This window comes from Paralichthys olivaceus, chromosome 6, assembly GCF_024713975.1.
Source record: "Paralichthys olivaceus isolate ysfri-2021 chromosome 6, ASM2471397v2, whole genome shotgun sequence".
Taxonomy (NCBI): Eukaryota; Metazoa; Chordata; class Actinopteri; order Pleuronectiformes; family Paralichthyidae; genus Paralichthys; species Paralichthys olivaceus.
In genome coordinates, this window is record NC_091098.1 from 25,493,317 (window position 1) to 25,506,815 (window position 13,499).

General features: G+C 42.7%; 3 protein-coding genes across 4 annotated transcripts; 1 reads left to right on the forward strand and 2 right to left on the reverse strand.

Moving 5' to 3' along the window:
* The first annotated feature begins 1,999 nt into the window (after positions 1–1,999).
* taf8 (TAF8 RNA polymerase II, TATA box binding protein (TBP)-associated factor) lies at positions 2,000–5,343 on the forward strand. Its single transcript, XM_069526695.1, has 8 exons — positions 2,000–2,185; positions 3,108–3,267; positions 3,705–3,803; positions 3,887–3,949; positions 4,088–4,212; positions 4,352–4,499; positions 4,583–4,725; positions 4,895–5,343. The coding sequence occupies exons 1-8, from the start codon at positions 2,138–2,140 to the stop codon at positions 5,033–5,035; spliced, it is 927 nt and encodes a 308-aa protein (XP_069382796.1). The 5' UTR covers positions 2,000–2,137; the 3' UTR covers positions 5,036–5,343.
* On the reverse strand, positions 4,024–7,738 carry LOC109647140 (ciliary microtubule-associated protein 3). 2 transcript variants are annotated; one of them, XM_069526698.1, is made up of 5 exons: positions 7,441–7,738; positions 6,469–6,567; positions 6,124–6,257; positions 5,941–6,058; positions 4,024–5,501 (listed from the first exon to the last, which is right to left on the reverse strand). In XM_069526698.1, exons 1-5 carry the CDS (start codon positions 7,591–7,593, stop codon positions 5,436–5,438), a joined length of 570 nt encoding a protein of 189 aa, XP_069382799.1. In that variant the 5' UTR covers positions 7,594–7,738; the 3' UTR covers positions 4,024–5,435. The 2 variants fall into 2 exon arrangements, with proteins under 2 accessions (XP_069382799.1, XP_069382797.1); XM_069526696.1 differs by having other exon boundaries at positions 4,024–6,058.
* Positions 7,739–7,860: 122 nt separating this feature from the next.
* atp6ap1b (ATPase H+ transporting accessory protein 1b) lies at positions 7,861–13,348 on the reverse strand. Its single transcript, XM_020110653.2, has 10 exons — positions 12,681–13,348; positions 11,795–11,915; positions 10,983–11,057; positions 10,697–10,890; positions 10,576–10,613; positions 10,399–10,484; positions 10,087–10,313; positions 9,956–9,991; positions 9,015–9,252; positions 7,861–8,889 (listed from the first exon to the last, which is right to left on the reverse strand). The coding sequence occupies exons 1-10, from the start codon at positions 12,800–12,802 to the stop codon at positions 8,677–8,679; spliced, it is 1,350 nt and encodes a 449-aa protein (XP_019966212.1). The 5' UTR covers positions 12,803–13,348; the 3' UTR covers positions 7,861–8,676.
* Positions 13,349–13,499: the final 151 nt, after the last annotated feature.

Below are 13,499 nucleotides of genomic sequence, written 5' to 3' on the forward strand. Positions count from 1 at the left end.
TCCAATGTGCAGTAACTTGCAGGACTGAAGTGTTTGCATTATTTATTCAGTCTGTCTTCTGCTCTCAGGACGGCCGGAGCTCTTCTCGATACACAGATCTGACCTCATGTGATGACACCTGTTTATTTCTGAGAACAGGCGCACTTTTACCCAGAAGACCTCATTTCCAAAACAGCAATTGCAGCACCAGTGGCCTCATGAATATTCATTTTTGTCTCCACTGTGGGAGGGGACCTGTCTCCGCTTGTGCTTAAATTGGACGGTTCGCCTTCTGTCTCTCTGCCTGCGAACTCCCGATCAGACCGAACACTGAGGAACTTGCAGTGTCCTTCAGAGTGAGTATCTGCGTGGGACACATTTATCCAAACAACCTGAGTAATTCAGCATTTCTTGGTTGATTCGGTCGAACAAATGTTTCACGTTCACTCTCTGTTTTTCCATCAACAGATAAAATCAAGTTGCAGAAATATGCAAACCATTGGTGAGATCATCCCATTCGCTAAGGAGGTGCTGAACCAGGGGCCCAACTGGGGCATGGTGAAGATCTACACGCTGGGCTCCACCCTGGTGATGCTCGGCGTGGTCGGCGGGCTGGTGGAGACGGTTTTGCTGCCGTTTGCGGAGCGGGAGCCTGCACGCGCCGGTGGAGCTGGACGAGGAGACGAGGGAGGACAGAGAGGTGCGGAAGTCACACACTACCTCTGTTTGCCTTGAAGTCGTGGATGTGCTGGAGACGGTTGGAGTCCAGGGTCAAACATCTGGGGTCTCAGCCAAGTGCTTATATGCCTTACAAAGAAACTCTGGTCTCCTGATTTGAATGGACACTGCATTTGTAACGTTTGATGACCATGGTGGTAAATAAATCACTGTGTTAAACTCGTCCATTTGTATTAATTCTTTTATTTAGATTGTTGACTTTAGTTCAGAGAGAAACTGGTACAATAAAGTCTGGCAGCAGATAATTACAGATGTGATGTGATGAACGTGTGCGATTTAAATAACATTACACAGTTTTTCCAGTCACAGACCGTTTCAGGTCATACATTTAAAATGTAGAGAGAAAAATATGAATTGTGAATTAGAGTTTCATTTAATTCTAATGCTGATCCGAAGAAGATTTTCTTGAGTTATCAATTAATTATTAAAAAAAACACACAGAAAAACGTACTTCTATTGTTAAACTTGTTTTGTCCAACCAACAGACCAAACCCCAAAGTTTCTGAACTTTTGAACAGAACTTGGAAAAGGAAACACTCAACAATTAGCGGATGAAACTAAGAGATGGCTGTGTTTACTCTCCTTTTAATGGAGTAATTGATTAAACAAACCCTGGCTGTAGTTTTAAAGGAAACCTGTAATCCTCTCTGTGAGGGTTGATACTTGCATGAACATTAACTTTACAGAACATTTATGTAAAAGTACATTTGACCAAAGCGTATCTGAGTCATTTCAACTTCTTAATTATTTATCATAAGTATTATTTTGCACTTAGAATTGAACTGATACTAATGTGTTTTTATTTTAGTTCATCAATTTGTTATCATGGATTTCGTGAAGCACTTTGTAGCCGTGTTTAGATAAGTGCTGTTCAAATAAAGTTATAATAATAAGGGCAAAGGTATCTGCACATACTCATCTAATATTCCTCTGACTGTGAGCTGAGGTTTGTGTCCAGCAAGTCCCATAAAATATGAGGAGTTTTAAAACTGAAGAGTGGAGGCGGTGTAAACAACCGAGTAGAAACAAATGAAACTTAAAGTGATTCATTTAAAGTGATTTCGTTAATTTAAAGCTGATTTGATCGAAGCAGTTGTGATATGATGAAAACAGCATTTCAACAGTACAAGATTTCCATCTGTAATTTAATTAGCCTCCATTTTTATTGTTCATATTTTAAATCAAGCGTTTTTTACTTCAACCTGTTAAAAATCCAGAAAGTGTAACTTTACCTTCAAACACTAGGGGGCGGAAGCGAACGCGATGCTCCAATTTCCACATCCGGTCGTGTGACGGAAGTAACGTCACAGACCCGCGCCGTGTTTACCAGCGGCGGCTGAAAAGCGTCGTCGGTCGAAAATAAAGTCGCATTCGAAGTGAAATCAAATAATCTGAACGTTTGGAGTCGAGACACATTAAGATGGCGGATCCTGCGGTGGCGTCGGGAGGTCCTCTGAGCACAGGCGGGGTAAGAGACGAGCTGGAGCCGCTGTTAGCTGCCGAGTGTGCGCGGGTTCACCGCGTTTAGCTAACCGTCACATTCACCTGAGTGGTGGTTAGTTAGCAGTGAGTTAAGATTACCAGGAGAGGGTTAATATAAATAGGGGTTAATAAATATAACCAGGAGTTAGTTAATATAACCAGCAGTTATTTAATATAACCAGGAATTATTAAATATAACCAGGAGTTAGTTAATATAACCAGGAGTTATTAAATATAACCAAGAGTGGGTTAAGATTACCAGAAGTTATTTAATATGACCAGCAGTTATCAGAATCAGAATCCTTTATTGTCAGTGTTCAACATTGTCACCAACATTAAAACAGTGAAAATTGTTTTAGCAGCTCTTCTTGTTACAGCAGCATTTATCTGACTTTTGGAAATCAGAACAAGAATCAAGAAAGTTATTTACTAGAAGCAGCAGCTAGATACAATCATCAGCAGTTATTTAACACAACCAGCAGTTAGTTAAGATAAACAGCGAGTGAGTTAAACAACCAGGAGTTAGTGACAATAACCAGGAGTTATTTAATATAACCAGCAGTAAAAAGAAGATACAGATAGGTCTGTGTCCCAAAAAATGCATTTGTGAATCCAGCAACATCAGGGGAGTCTAAAAAAAACCCACACACGTAGTGATCCACACACAAATACACACTAATAGATAAACCCACACACAGATGTAGAAATATATTATTTGTATTTGTGATTTTTTTTCACATTGTATTTGTGAATCCTTCTGTGCACATTTGTGAATATTGAGACTGGTCTGACCTCATCAACATGTGATTGATGCCTGATTGGTTGATATAGATGGAATCATTTGAACTCAATGTTGTGTTGGTTTCTTTCGTGCTGTTTCTTTACGGTGTGTTTTCTTGTGTGTTTAGCGTGGGGGGGGCAGCAAAGCAGCTTCCAGCCCTGCAGAGAACTACCACCTGGCCCGACGCCGCACCCTGCAGGTTGTTGTCAGCGCCCTACTGACCGAGTGTGGCTTCGAGAGCGCAGAGAAGGCGGCGGTGGAGACGCTCACTGAGATGATGCAGAGCTGTGAGTCTGAATCCTGAAGTGATGTCTTTATGCACTGAGGATAAACCACGTCCATTTTACTGGGAGCTTCGTATTTGAATATTTGTGTTGTGTGTTTGCTAACTATTAGCAGTTAGCAAGATGTTACCAAACACTAACGTGCTATAATTTCTCTCATAATTTGTTTCCTGCACTTCATCACAAAGTCGTTTTGAGATATTGCCGAGAAGAGAAAAAAAAAGACAGATCCATTCACAGAGTGACTACAGAACCTGTAGATCAGTAATTTGGTGTGTTAACTAGAGAGTGTTTATAAAGAAGCAACATGAGTCATATTTTTAATGATTGATGCGAACGTTGTTTTACACTCCTTCTTTATTCCTCATCCACTTCTGCTAAATGTTCACTGATCATTAACAGGCTTTTCTGAAACACAGCGTTTTGTCTTTTCTTTGCAGATATAAGTGAAATAGGTCGTTGTGCTAAAGCTTATTGTGAACACACGGCCAGAAGCGTTCCGACCCTGTCGGACACGGTGGTCACACTCATTGAAATGGGTAAGTCCCGGAGGAGACACATGAAATATAGATCGCTGACATGATGAAATATCAATGACATCATTTTGTTTGTGTCACTGCAGGTTTCAATGTGGACACGCTGCCTGTTTATGCAAAACGATCACAGCGGATGGTTATAACTGCACGTAAGTAGGCGCCGTCCTCTCCACTGTAGGTGTCAAAAGTTATATGTTATTAAAATAGGCTTGAATATCATAACTGGATCAAAGTCGTTTTTGTCTTTATTGATTTCAACTGTGACAAATTACTTTTTGGAATTGTAGCTCCAGTGACGAACCAGCCTGTGACTCCCAGAGCGCTGTCAGCCGGACAGAAACGCACACATCCAGCTCACATCCCAAGTCACTTCCCAGAATTCCCTGACCCTCACACATACATCAAAACACCGGTGAGTCCCAACTGTTCTCAGGAGATGAAGTAGAATCCATTAAAGAGCATGTTGTGTCTCTTCTTGTGCCAGTTGTTGCATCAAACCTCAGTTTGTGTGGCAGATAAAAATCTAAGTCTTTTATTTTTTCTTTCTGCAGACATTCAGAGAGCCTGTGTCAGATTACCAAGTGGTGAGAGAGAAGGCAGCGACACAGAGGAGAGACGTGGAGCGAGCTCTCACACGCTTCATGGCCAAGACGGGAGAAACTCAGAGCCTCTTCAAAGACGACATCACTGCCTTCCCATGTGAGCGGTTTGACATTTCTATATTTCCATTAAACACATGTTGTTTCTCGGACGAGTTCTAAGCTCCGCGAATGTGTTACCAGTGATCGCAGCTCGGCCATGCACCATCCCGTATCTCAGCGCCCTCCTGCCGTCTGAGCTGGAACTGCAAACTCTGGAGGAGACGGACTCGTCCGAGCAGGACGACCAGACGGACAGCGAGAACACAACAGGACACAACATCAGTGTAAGTGTCTATCTCTAGTGTTTCCTGAGGAAACTCAGATGTTGGGAAATGATTTGACCTCCAGCCTCTGCCACCAGTGTAGAGCTCAACATGGAGGATCAATCATTGTCTTTGTGAGAGTGGTTAACTGCTCTTTAATGATTGCTCTCGTCTCGCCTCTCTCGTTCAGGATGATCCAGGAGCCGACAAAGAAAACTCTTTGCTTCCTCCCAGTGGTGTTGTTCCCTCCGCAAAGGCCACAGAGGACAACGTGATCGACAACCCGTACCTCCGTCCGGTCAAGAAACCCAAAGTGAGGAGGAAGAAATGAGCCTGGACCCAACTGAACCAACAGACTCACATTTGCCACAGTGTTGGTGCGGTCAGTGGTCCAGTGAAGCGCCCCGGTGTTGAGTCCCGCCGCGTTAGCCGGGACCAGCGGCTGCTTTTCCTCGACGCTGGGACGAGAACAGCTGTGAACTTTTGGCAAACTGACTCCTATTGACTCATTTTTTGTCGTTTTTTCTAGAGGCACTCACTTTGTTTATAATTTGTTTGTAAGCAGCATCACAGTGTAAAATACAAACAGGAGTTCTGTCATTTTGTGAATAAAAGAAAAATAAGTTTCTTTCTTTTTAACTCTGGGATAAATAACTTTACTTGACGAGGCTCATGAACATGACACCATTTTATTGCCGTCACCTGTCAGTGTTGGTTTTCATCCAGCAGAGTTAATAGTACAGACTCAGGTAGGCCACTCTGCTCCTCTGCTCCAGCAAAGACCTTTCACTGTGTAACTGAAAGTCAAACAACAAGAGCAATAATGGTTTATAACAAATATCATTATGAATTGACGCCACCAAAAACATATTTAAATACTGCGTGTCCAATTTCTACTGTATGTTGACATCAGTACACAAATTCATGGGGTTTGCAAACAAGTCGGATGCTAAATGAAAATAAGTAGAATATCACAAAGACGTTTTAAACTGAAGACAAGACATTAACGTGTAAATGTAGAGCGTCACCCAGTGAAGAGGCGATGAATCAGTCTGTTGCTGTGAACACGTGGCTCCTACGTGTCGCTCACGTTTCTGCTCCAGCTGCTGACAAAGGTTTATCGTTCCCTCAGATGAGAATCGATATCTTCCCTTCTGAACCAGAGCTGTTCTCAAAGTGGACGATGGTTGTTACGCTCCATAACTCAGGAGCGGAGAGCCCAACTGATTCACCCACCTTCACCCTGAGTGACTTCTTTTCCAGCGGCGGCAGTCTGGACCAGTCTGGGCGTCCGAAGCACATCGGCCAGCTCACCTTCCTGTTTGTCACTGCGTCAGGCTTGTAGGTTCCAGGCCTGCAGCACAGAATAACATCCGTCAGGTCTGGTCGCCACTGTTCACTGTGTTTCTCTGTTCTTACCCTGGACTGTCCTCAGCTGCACATGCTGTGGGTTTGAATCTCTCTGTGGTGGAGTCGAAAGGTGATTTTCCAGGAGGGACGATCGTGGACCGGCTGTGATCCTTCTGGTACTGCTGTGGTGAAGGGGTCACAGTCTGGTGATGAGTAAAAAAATAAATAAAAATTCATGGTTTTATTTCTGGAGCAATCTTCACTTTTGTTGCCCTGAACCTGAACCTGACCCCAGTTTGAAGGCTTTCTATTACACCTGATCTTTCTAAATTGATCTTCATGTGTAGAATCAGATCATGGACGCCTGTTGAACTAAATGTACAGATCGCTGCGGGTGCTTTGGGAACACGTTACCTTGCCACAAGGCGGAAAGCGTGCTGCCGTCCTCGCAGAGAGAACATAACCTTTGTTACTCTCTGGTCTCATCTGCAAGTCGTAAAGTATGGTGCCAAACTGTGAGGAACAGGGAAATTATGAATTTAATAAATGAATATAATGGGCTCAGTGAAAATACAAATATCATCTTAAAGATTACATTTTTTTATTTTGTGGGAACAAAACTGAATTTGTTATCTTGCACACACAAGATAAATATTTGGTTCCCACAAAACATCATCTTTTGGGATCTTTTACTGTTCAACATCACAAAGTAAATCATGATCTCTGCATCATGAATGTAATGTATGAAATATAATAAATACAGAAGAGACAGACTACAATATTGTAACAGGAGCTACGACAATATTACAAAACTATATTTACAACGAGGTTAAATTCAAGAGGAAACTCTCTGGAGGTCTTTGGAAAGGGGGATCAATCACAAAGGTTTATGGGAAGTGTAGTTCATTCACTCTTAAATAATTGGATCCAGTAACTTATAAACTTTAGACCTCATCCACATACACACCAATATTTGTAGAACTGGATTCAGTTACTATCGTCCTGCTAAATGGAAAGATTTAAACAAAACTTCCCTCAAACTACAAGATGTTAAATCTTTACTACGATATGTTTTTATTTATTTATTCGTATTGTTGCTGATTGTGAATGTTTCTAGTTCTCAAGTCTCTCTTGGAAAATAAAGCTTGATCTCAATGTGGCCGCCTGATGAAATAAAGATGAAATAAAAAGAAAATTATGTTTTTACTTTTGACTTTTCGGCAAATTTTCAATCAAATCAAACGTCTTATTAAAATTCATCTGGATTCAGACTTTAAACTCTTTTTCTAGAACGTCAATGAGAAAACTCACCAAACATTCTGCAGAAACACGCGTGTGTAAAAACAACATGCTCACTACATGCATCAAACATGTCAGGACACAAACCTCTTGGTTGAAATAGCAGCCAGGGCCGAGGTGTGGCGCCCCCTGTCGGTGCATCTGGTTACCCAGTCGGTCTGGAGCATAATGGAGGGGGAAGAGTTTCCTCTCCTGGCTGCTGCAGAAAGCTGCTGATGCCTGAACTCGAGTCACCGGCATCCTGCAACAACAGCTTGTAGCCGAGAGGCTGACAAAGAACACACGTTAACACACAGTGACACACTAATCCCGTGTTGCCGTCTCCTCCGCCTGCAACGCTGCTGCCAGTGTTGTGACTTGTAACAATGGCAACGAGTCAGACCATGAATAATGCAAATTGAGTTTACAATATATAAATATGCATGAATACACATTCAAATCATTAAGTTACACAAAGCTGGAAGAATTCATTTCTATGTTTGCATGACCAGAAACTACAAAAAGTCATTTACAATTAATAGATCTCTTTATTTGCAATTAAAGTCATTGTACAGTACTCTATGAATTTGACAAAAGCAGAACTGAGGCACCGTTGTTAAATTAATCAATGAACCTGAAGCAAACTTTAAGGGCAGCGAAAGCACATAAAGTAGTTTCATATAAATAATTCAGCTGTCGATAAAACACGAGATTGAAGTGGCGCAAGTCTGCGATTCAACCATAAGTGAAACTAAACCCAAGAGGAAGCATTTCAGCCAGGGGCCATTTCAAAACAGCCACATTTCGGGAATTTCACACATTTCACAAACACATTATATACACACAGGCACTTCTTTCATTAGCAGTAGTCTTTCCATTACAGACGAGTTGGAAAAATAAAGACAAGAGTAAGAATTGAGGTCTGAAAAGTTCCTACGGCTTCCGGCAAAGACATTCACATTGGCACTTGCAAGTTAAGAGTGCAACTAGTTTTTATCTTTAGGGGAAACATGCAGCGTTTCTGGCACGAAGACTTCATTTAGCACACGCACTCTGAATTAGCTCATGTGGAGAAAGAAAGGTTGCATCCATCTTGGCACTTGTACACGTAGGGAAATGAAGCGGAATGTGCCTTGTGGGATAACGCTGGAACAAATACGTCTGAGGAAGGATTCAGGAAGGAAAAGTAACGAGAGGACGTCAGTGTAATATGATCTGTCTGACAAATACCTTCAAAGTAAAAAGCTCCACACATACAAAAGCTAAATCACACAGACTGACTCCAAAACCCAACATCAGGAGGCACTGAGGAGCGTGTGTGTGTGTGTGCGTGTAAAGAGTGCTTCACTCCGACTGAGGCACTGATATCGATGGACCTTTGGGGTCATCAAATCGATCCATGGTGTTAAGCTGCATGATCATGTGCAGACCGTACACGAAAATGAGCAGCATGAGCAGCGACGTCAGCAGCCCCATCCATATCCCTGCGGTGAAGAATCCTGCACAGTCGCTTGCGTAGGAGAAATTTGTTCCGTTTGCCAACCTGAAGCCCTGAATCTGTAAAAAAAAAACAAAAAACAGAGAACGTATGAAACGGTTGACATCCAAAAGACGAAGGAACGTGAGGCCTCGCTGCAGCGGTGTTGAGAGGCAGAGAGGAGAACGCAGCACGAGAGATGTACCTGGAAGTCGATAAAATTGAGGCTCCACTTGGATGTTTCCTGGTTGGTGTTGTTTGGCACCAGCAGAGCGTCCTGGAAGCTGCTGACGGACTGGCAGTGGAAGGAGTACTCTGCGGGGGCATAGATGCCGCGTCCCCCGACGAAAGACGCAGTTTGAGAGTTGGACTGCAGCTGCACAGAGTCCAGGGTGAACCAGTTCCGTCCAGACACAGGATAGTGGCGCTGACTCATGGAAAAACTGGGGATCAACAGAGTAGTGTTCAGTGTATTAACAGCTACGACTGGTGTTCATACCTGCACATACAGATTCAAACAAGTAAGACAATGAGGATGTAGACACAGGAGAGGGAAATGTAAACTTGTCACAGACCAGAACACAAATGTCCGAGTCAGAGGCTCTAGACAATTTCTGGAGTTTTTCCTGCCAGGATAGAGAGCGGAGGAGAATACAGGCGAGTGGGTCGGCATGTTGATTAAGCTTCCAACACCGAGAACAGACAAAAATATCTCAGGATGATAAAGAGGAGTCACACACGCAGAAGACGAAGATGTCGACTTTGAGATCTGAGGGGTTCTGGGTCGAGGCTGTGCTGTAAATTAAAACATGTGATCTCTCCGCAGCAGAATTAATAGGTTACGTCTCGCCTCATCCCTTACATGAGGGCTCCTGTGGTTTTTCTGCTGTTGTGAACCCGTCTGACCCGGACACGCTCCTGCTGTGTTCTTCATATGTGAAAAAACAAAAAAACTCCAGCAAAATGGTGGAACACGTTGTCCAGAGAGCACGTCTGAAAACAGCTCTGTCCAAAGGCGACGTGAGCTCTCTAGAACTCACTTGTTATCACCTCATATCTTGTTTGTCGAATCTTTACAAATACAAGATGTAAATGAGCTTTTCTTTGCCAAACTTTTCCTTTAAATGAGAAATGTATCCCCCTTACCTTAATATGGAGCCAGATGGATAAGTGAGGACAAGCCTGAAAGAAAAGAGAAAACAATTCATTTAAAAATCACATCTCTCCTTTAACTGACAGGAAACTGAAGTTGTCTTGTAACGGAGAGGGGATCTTACAGTGAGTTAGTGTTGTTACACATGGACCCTGCCAAGGAGGGTGTTTCTTCAGCGAGGTCGATCCACTTTGAGGGGCTTTCGTGGCTCACAAAGAGATTCTGAGCCCAAAGCATGATGCAGGGGTTTCCAGACTGATTAAACATGATCGGCGCTTTGACATCAGCCTCAACCGCCTGGAGCAAGGAGCGGCTCACGGACTGGTCCGACACAGACGCCTCTGAAATGACCTGCAGATACAATTTAAGATCTTCGAGTCGTCATGTGTTTCTTTGTACGTACAGAGGAAGAATATTTCTGGTGTGACAGTCTTACTCGTGACGGCTGGAGTCCCGTGTATATCGCAGTGTACGGAACATTTTTTTCTTTCACGACACTAAGAACGTTTCCAATGATCTCATCTGTTGAGAGAAGAATGCACTTGAGTTACATGTTGCATGACTACAATGATACGGTGCTATAAATATGACACCATGACATTCTAATTCTCACCATTGTCGTGCAGGACTTCCTTACAAGACTTGTGTGATCTGTTTAACAAAAAAATCATGTTTATTTTCTTCATGTCTAGACGCAGAAATAGAAGAGAGGGACGGAAAAACTGAAGTCTCACCCGGTACAATAAGGAAGATTGATGAGCAGTAAGTTGTTGACGGATGTGTTGATGGTCAGATGTGAGAGAGTCTCAGCATCTACGAGCACAGGCGACACTCCGAGTGTTTCCTGAAACAGAGCCGGGAAGGAAGAGGCGCCCGTCCACTCTAAGGCTGGAACCGTGATCGACGACGCAGAGGACTGAAGAGCAGCCTGGAGAGGAGCGAGTGGAATTATTGGTTTTATTCATCTGATGAAATCCTCTTCACTCGGGATTAAAGTGTGAATATGTTTCAAAAACCTACCTCCAGGTTGTGAAAGACACTGTCCTGTTTGTTTCCAAACACGCCACCAAAGACTGTGAAGTCATCTTTGCTCAACTGAACACAAATAAAGACAAATATCACAAACTCAAAACACGAGTCTAACAAACACAACATCTTCTCTGTCCCTCATTAAGCAGATTCTTACTTTGTGCCTCTTATGTTCATTTATAATAATCTGTTACTGTTTTAACGTCTTAAGCTGATTCACTTTTTAATTATTCTCATGTTGTTTGTCTCCAAATCCAATTTCAACACTTTAAATACTTAAACTAGTTTAATTATTAGAATCGTTCATGTGTTTATTTATGATAAATTGCAAGGTGTCATTGGGAGCCTTGAAATGTGCAGTGAAATAAAATATTCAATTTTTATTTGTATTAATAAAATGTGACATTTTCCATAAAACAACATCTGGTGAAAACTTCACACGACATTAAGTTGATCCTGTTGATCAGTCGGGAACAGGAGCGTCCACCAAAGAGCAGAAAGCGGGGCTGTGTTATAGAGGAACTGTGAAATGGGAAGTAACATCAAACGTCACTGTCACACCAGAATGAGAAGACTTTACACGGTGCAGCTACAAACGACACGTGACTGCTCTGCTTTCCACAGGTTACAGATCCAAGGACAAACTCTCCAGCACATTAGATCCTTGAAAACCTCAGAGAAACTTTAACTGTACGGGTTTAAGACGCTTCGACTCTTTTCACACTCAGCTCCAGTCCGTTCGGGGGACAGTCCTGTTGTCTGCCACAGAGCAGGAGTTTGGTTTTCACGTGTCTGGGACTGACCTTGTCCTGCAGGAACAGCAGCACAGTGTGAGGGCCAGAGCCCAACGCAGCCGCGAGGTACGCGGACAACTGGTCATTGGATGTGATGTGACCAGCTGCAGGTGAGGCCAGCGGTGGAAGGCTAAATGAGCAGGGAACAAAAACATATCAAGTTTTTAGGTGGTTTTTTCCTCACCCTTGATTTGTCAATGTGGGCTGTACAAGTTTGACCCCTCAGATAAAATGTCAGATATTGTGTACACTCCAAAGTTTCATTTAAATCGTAACTTTAACTTATGAAGGATCTCATTATTCGAGACAAAGATCGGTGGAGTGAGACAGAAATATAATGATTCTAAGATCTTAAATAAAGGACGAGGCAGAGACAAGAGGAAGATCGTTTCCAAGTATGAGAAACATTTAGTTTTCTAAGCTGAGCTCAAAGAGGACATCTTACTTTCCTTTCCTCTTTGTATTCACACTTTATTCTATTTGATCTCATCACAGTTTCTCTTGAGGGACTTTCACAAACAGCGAATAAACACAACACAAGTGTGACTTCATGGAAACAACCTGACAAAGAATCATGAAAGATGTTAAATCACAGATGTGGGATCAGATTCCAGCTGATTCCAGAACCAAAGTTGGATTTTAAAACTTAAACCCAGTTTCCTCAACATGAGTTCAACATTTTTGAAAAGTGTGAACCTTCACCACAAACATTAAACATCATCTTTCTCTCTTTCTTTCTCTCTTTCTCTCTCTCTTTCTCTCTTTCTTTCTCTCTTTCTCTCTTCAGGCTGTGAAGTTGGTCTGAGCTGGGCCAGCTAGCAGGGCTTAGCGTTAGCATTAGCGTTAGCGTTAGCAGCCAGTGTCTCCTCCACGAAGAGGTGACGCGGTGTCTTACCTGTCGCTGGACCACAGCAGCAGGGGCACCTGAGCGGAGCAGCTCGCGGAGGAGAGGAGGCCGAGCAGGCGGAGGAGAAGCGTCGTCAGTCGCACTTTACCGGAGCTGCTCGCAGCGGCCATGTTTGTTCAGCGCTTCCGCCAGAGAAGAGATGCGATCACGTGACTCGGACCAGCTGACCGTCATGTGCCGGAGAGAGAGAGAGGAAGAGAGGAAGAGAGAGAGAGAGAGAGAGAGAGAGAAACACTTCCTGCTCTGTTGTTACTCCTCTACTCTGTGTAACGAAGTACTTTTACTTCGAGTACTGTGCAGGTACACATCTGTACTCATGGTAACCTGTGCAGGTTCATCAGCAGTGATCTGATCACGTGATGAACCCATCGAAATAAACGTAAAACTGAAACATAACATGTATTATTTTATTCAAGGCTGAGTTATTAAAGCTTTGTGCTTTACTTTACACAGTGTTCACACTTTTATATATTCACACATGTCTTATATATCATACATACATGTTGTCAACCATTATGAATTTATAATATATATGCACACACAGAGAAAGATAGATTATACTCACTGCTTTATGATTTTCAACATGGCAACTCAAAGTTTGTTCTTACGCCGGTTTTTAAAATCTCACTCTACTCACACTATTTGCACTTTTTCCAACAGAAATAACACATTTGTGTAATCTGCACATCACAACTCCTCAATGTTCGTACAAACTTGCTCGTCCAATCATCCTGTGCCACTGCACTTTACTTTGAAACATTTCTACACAAACCCTGACAGTGAAAGCTATATATATATATATATATA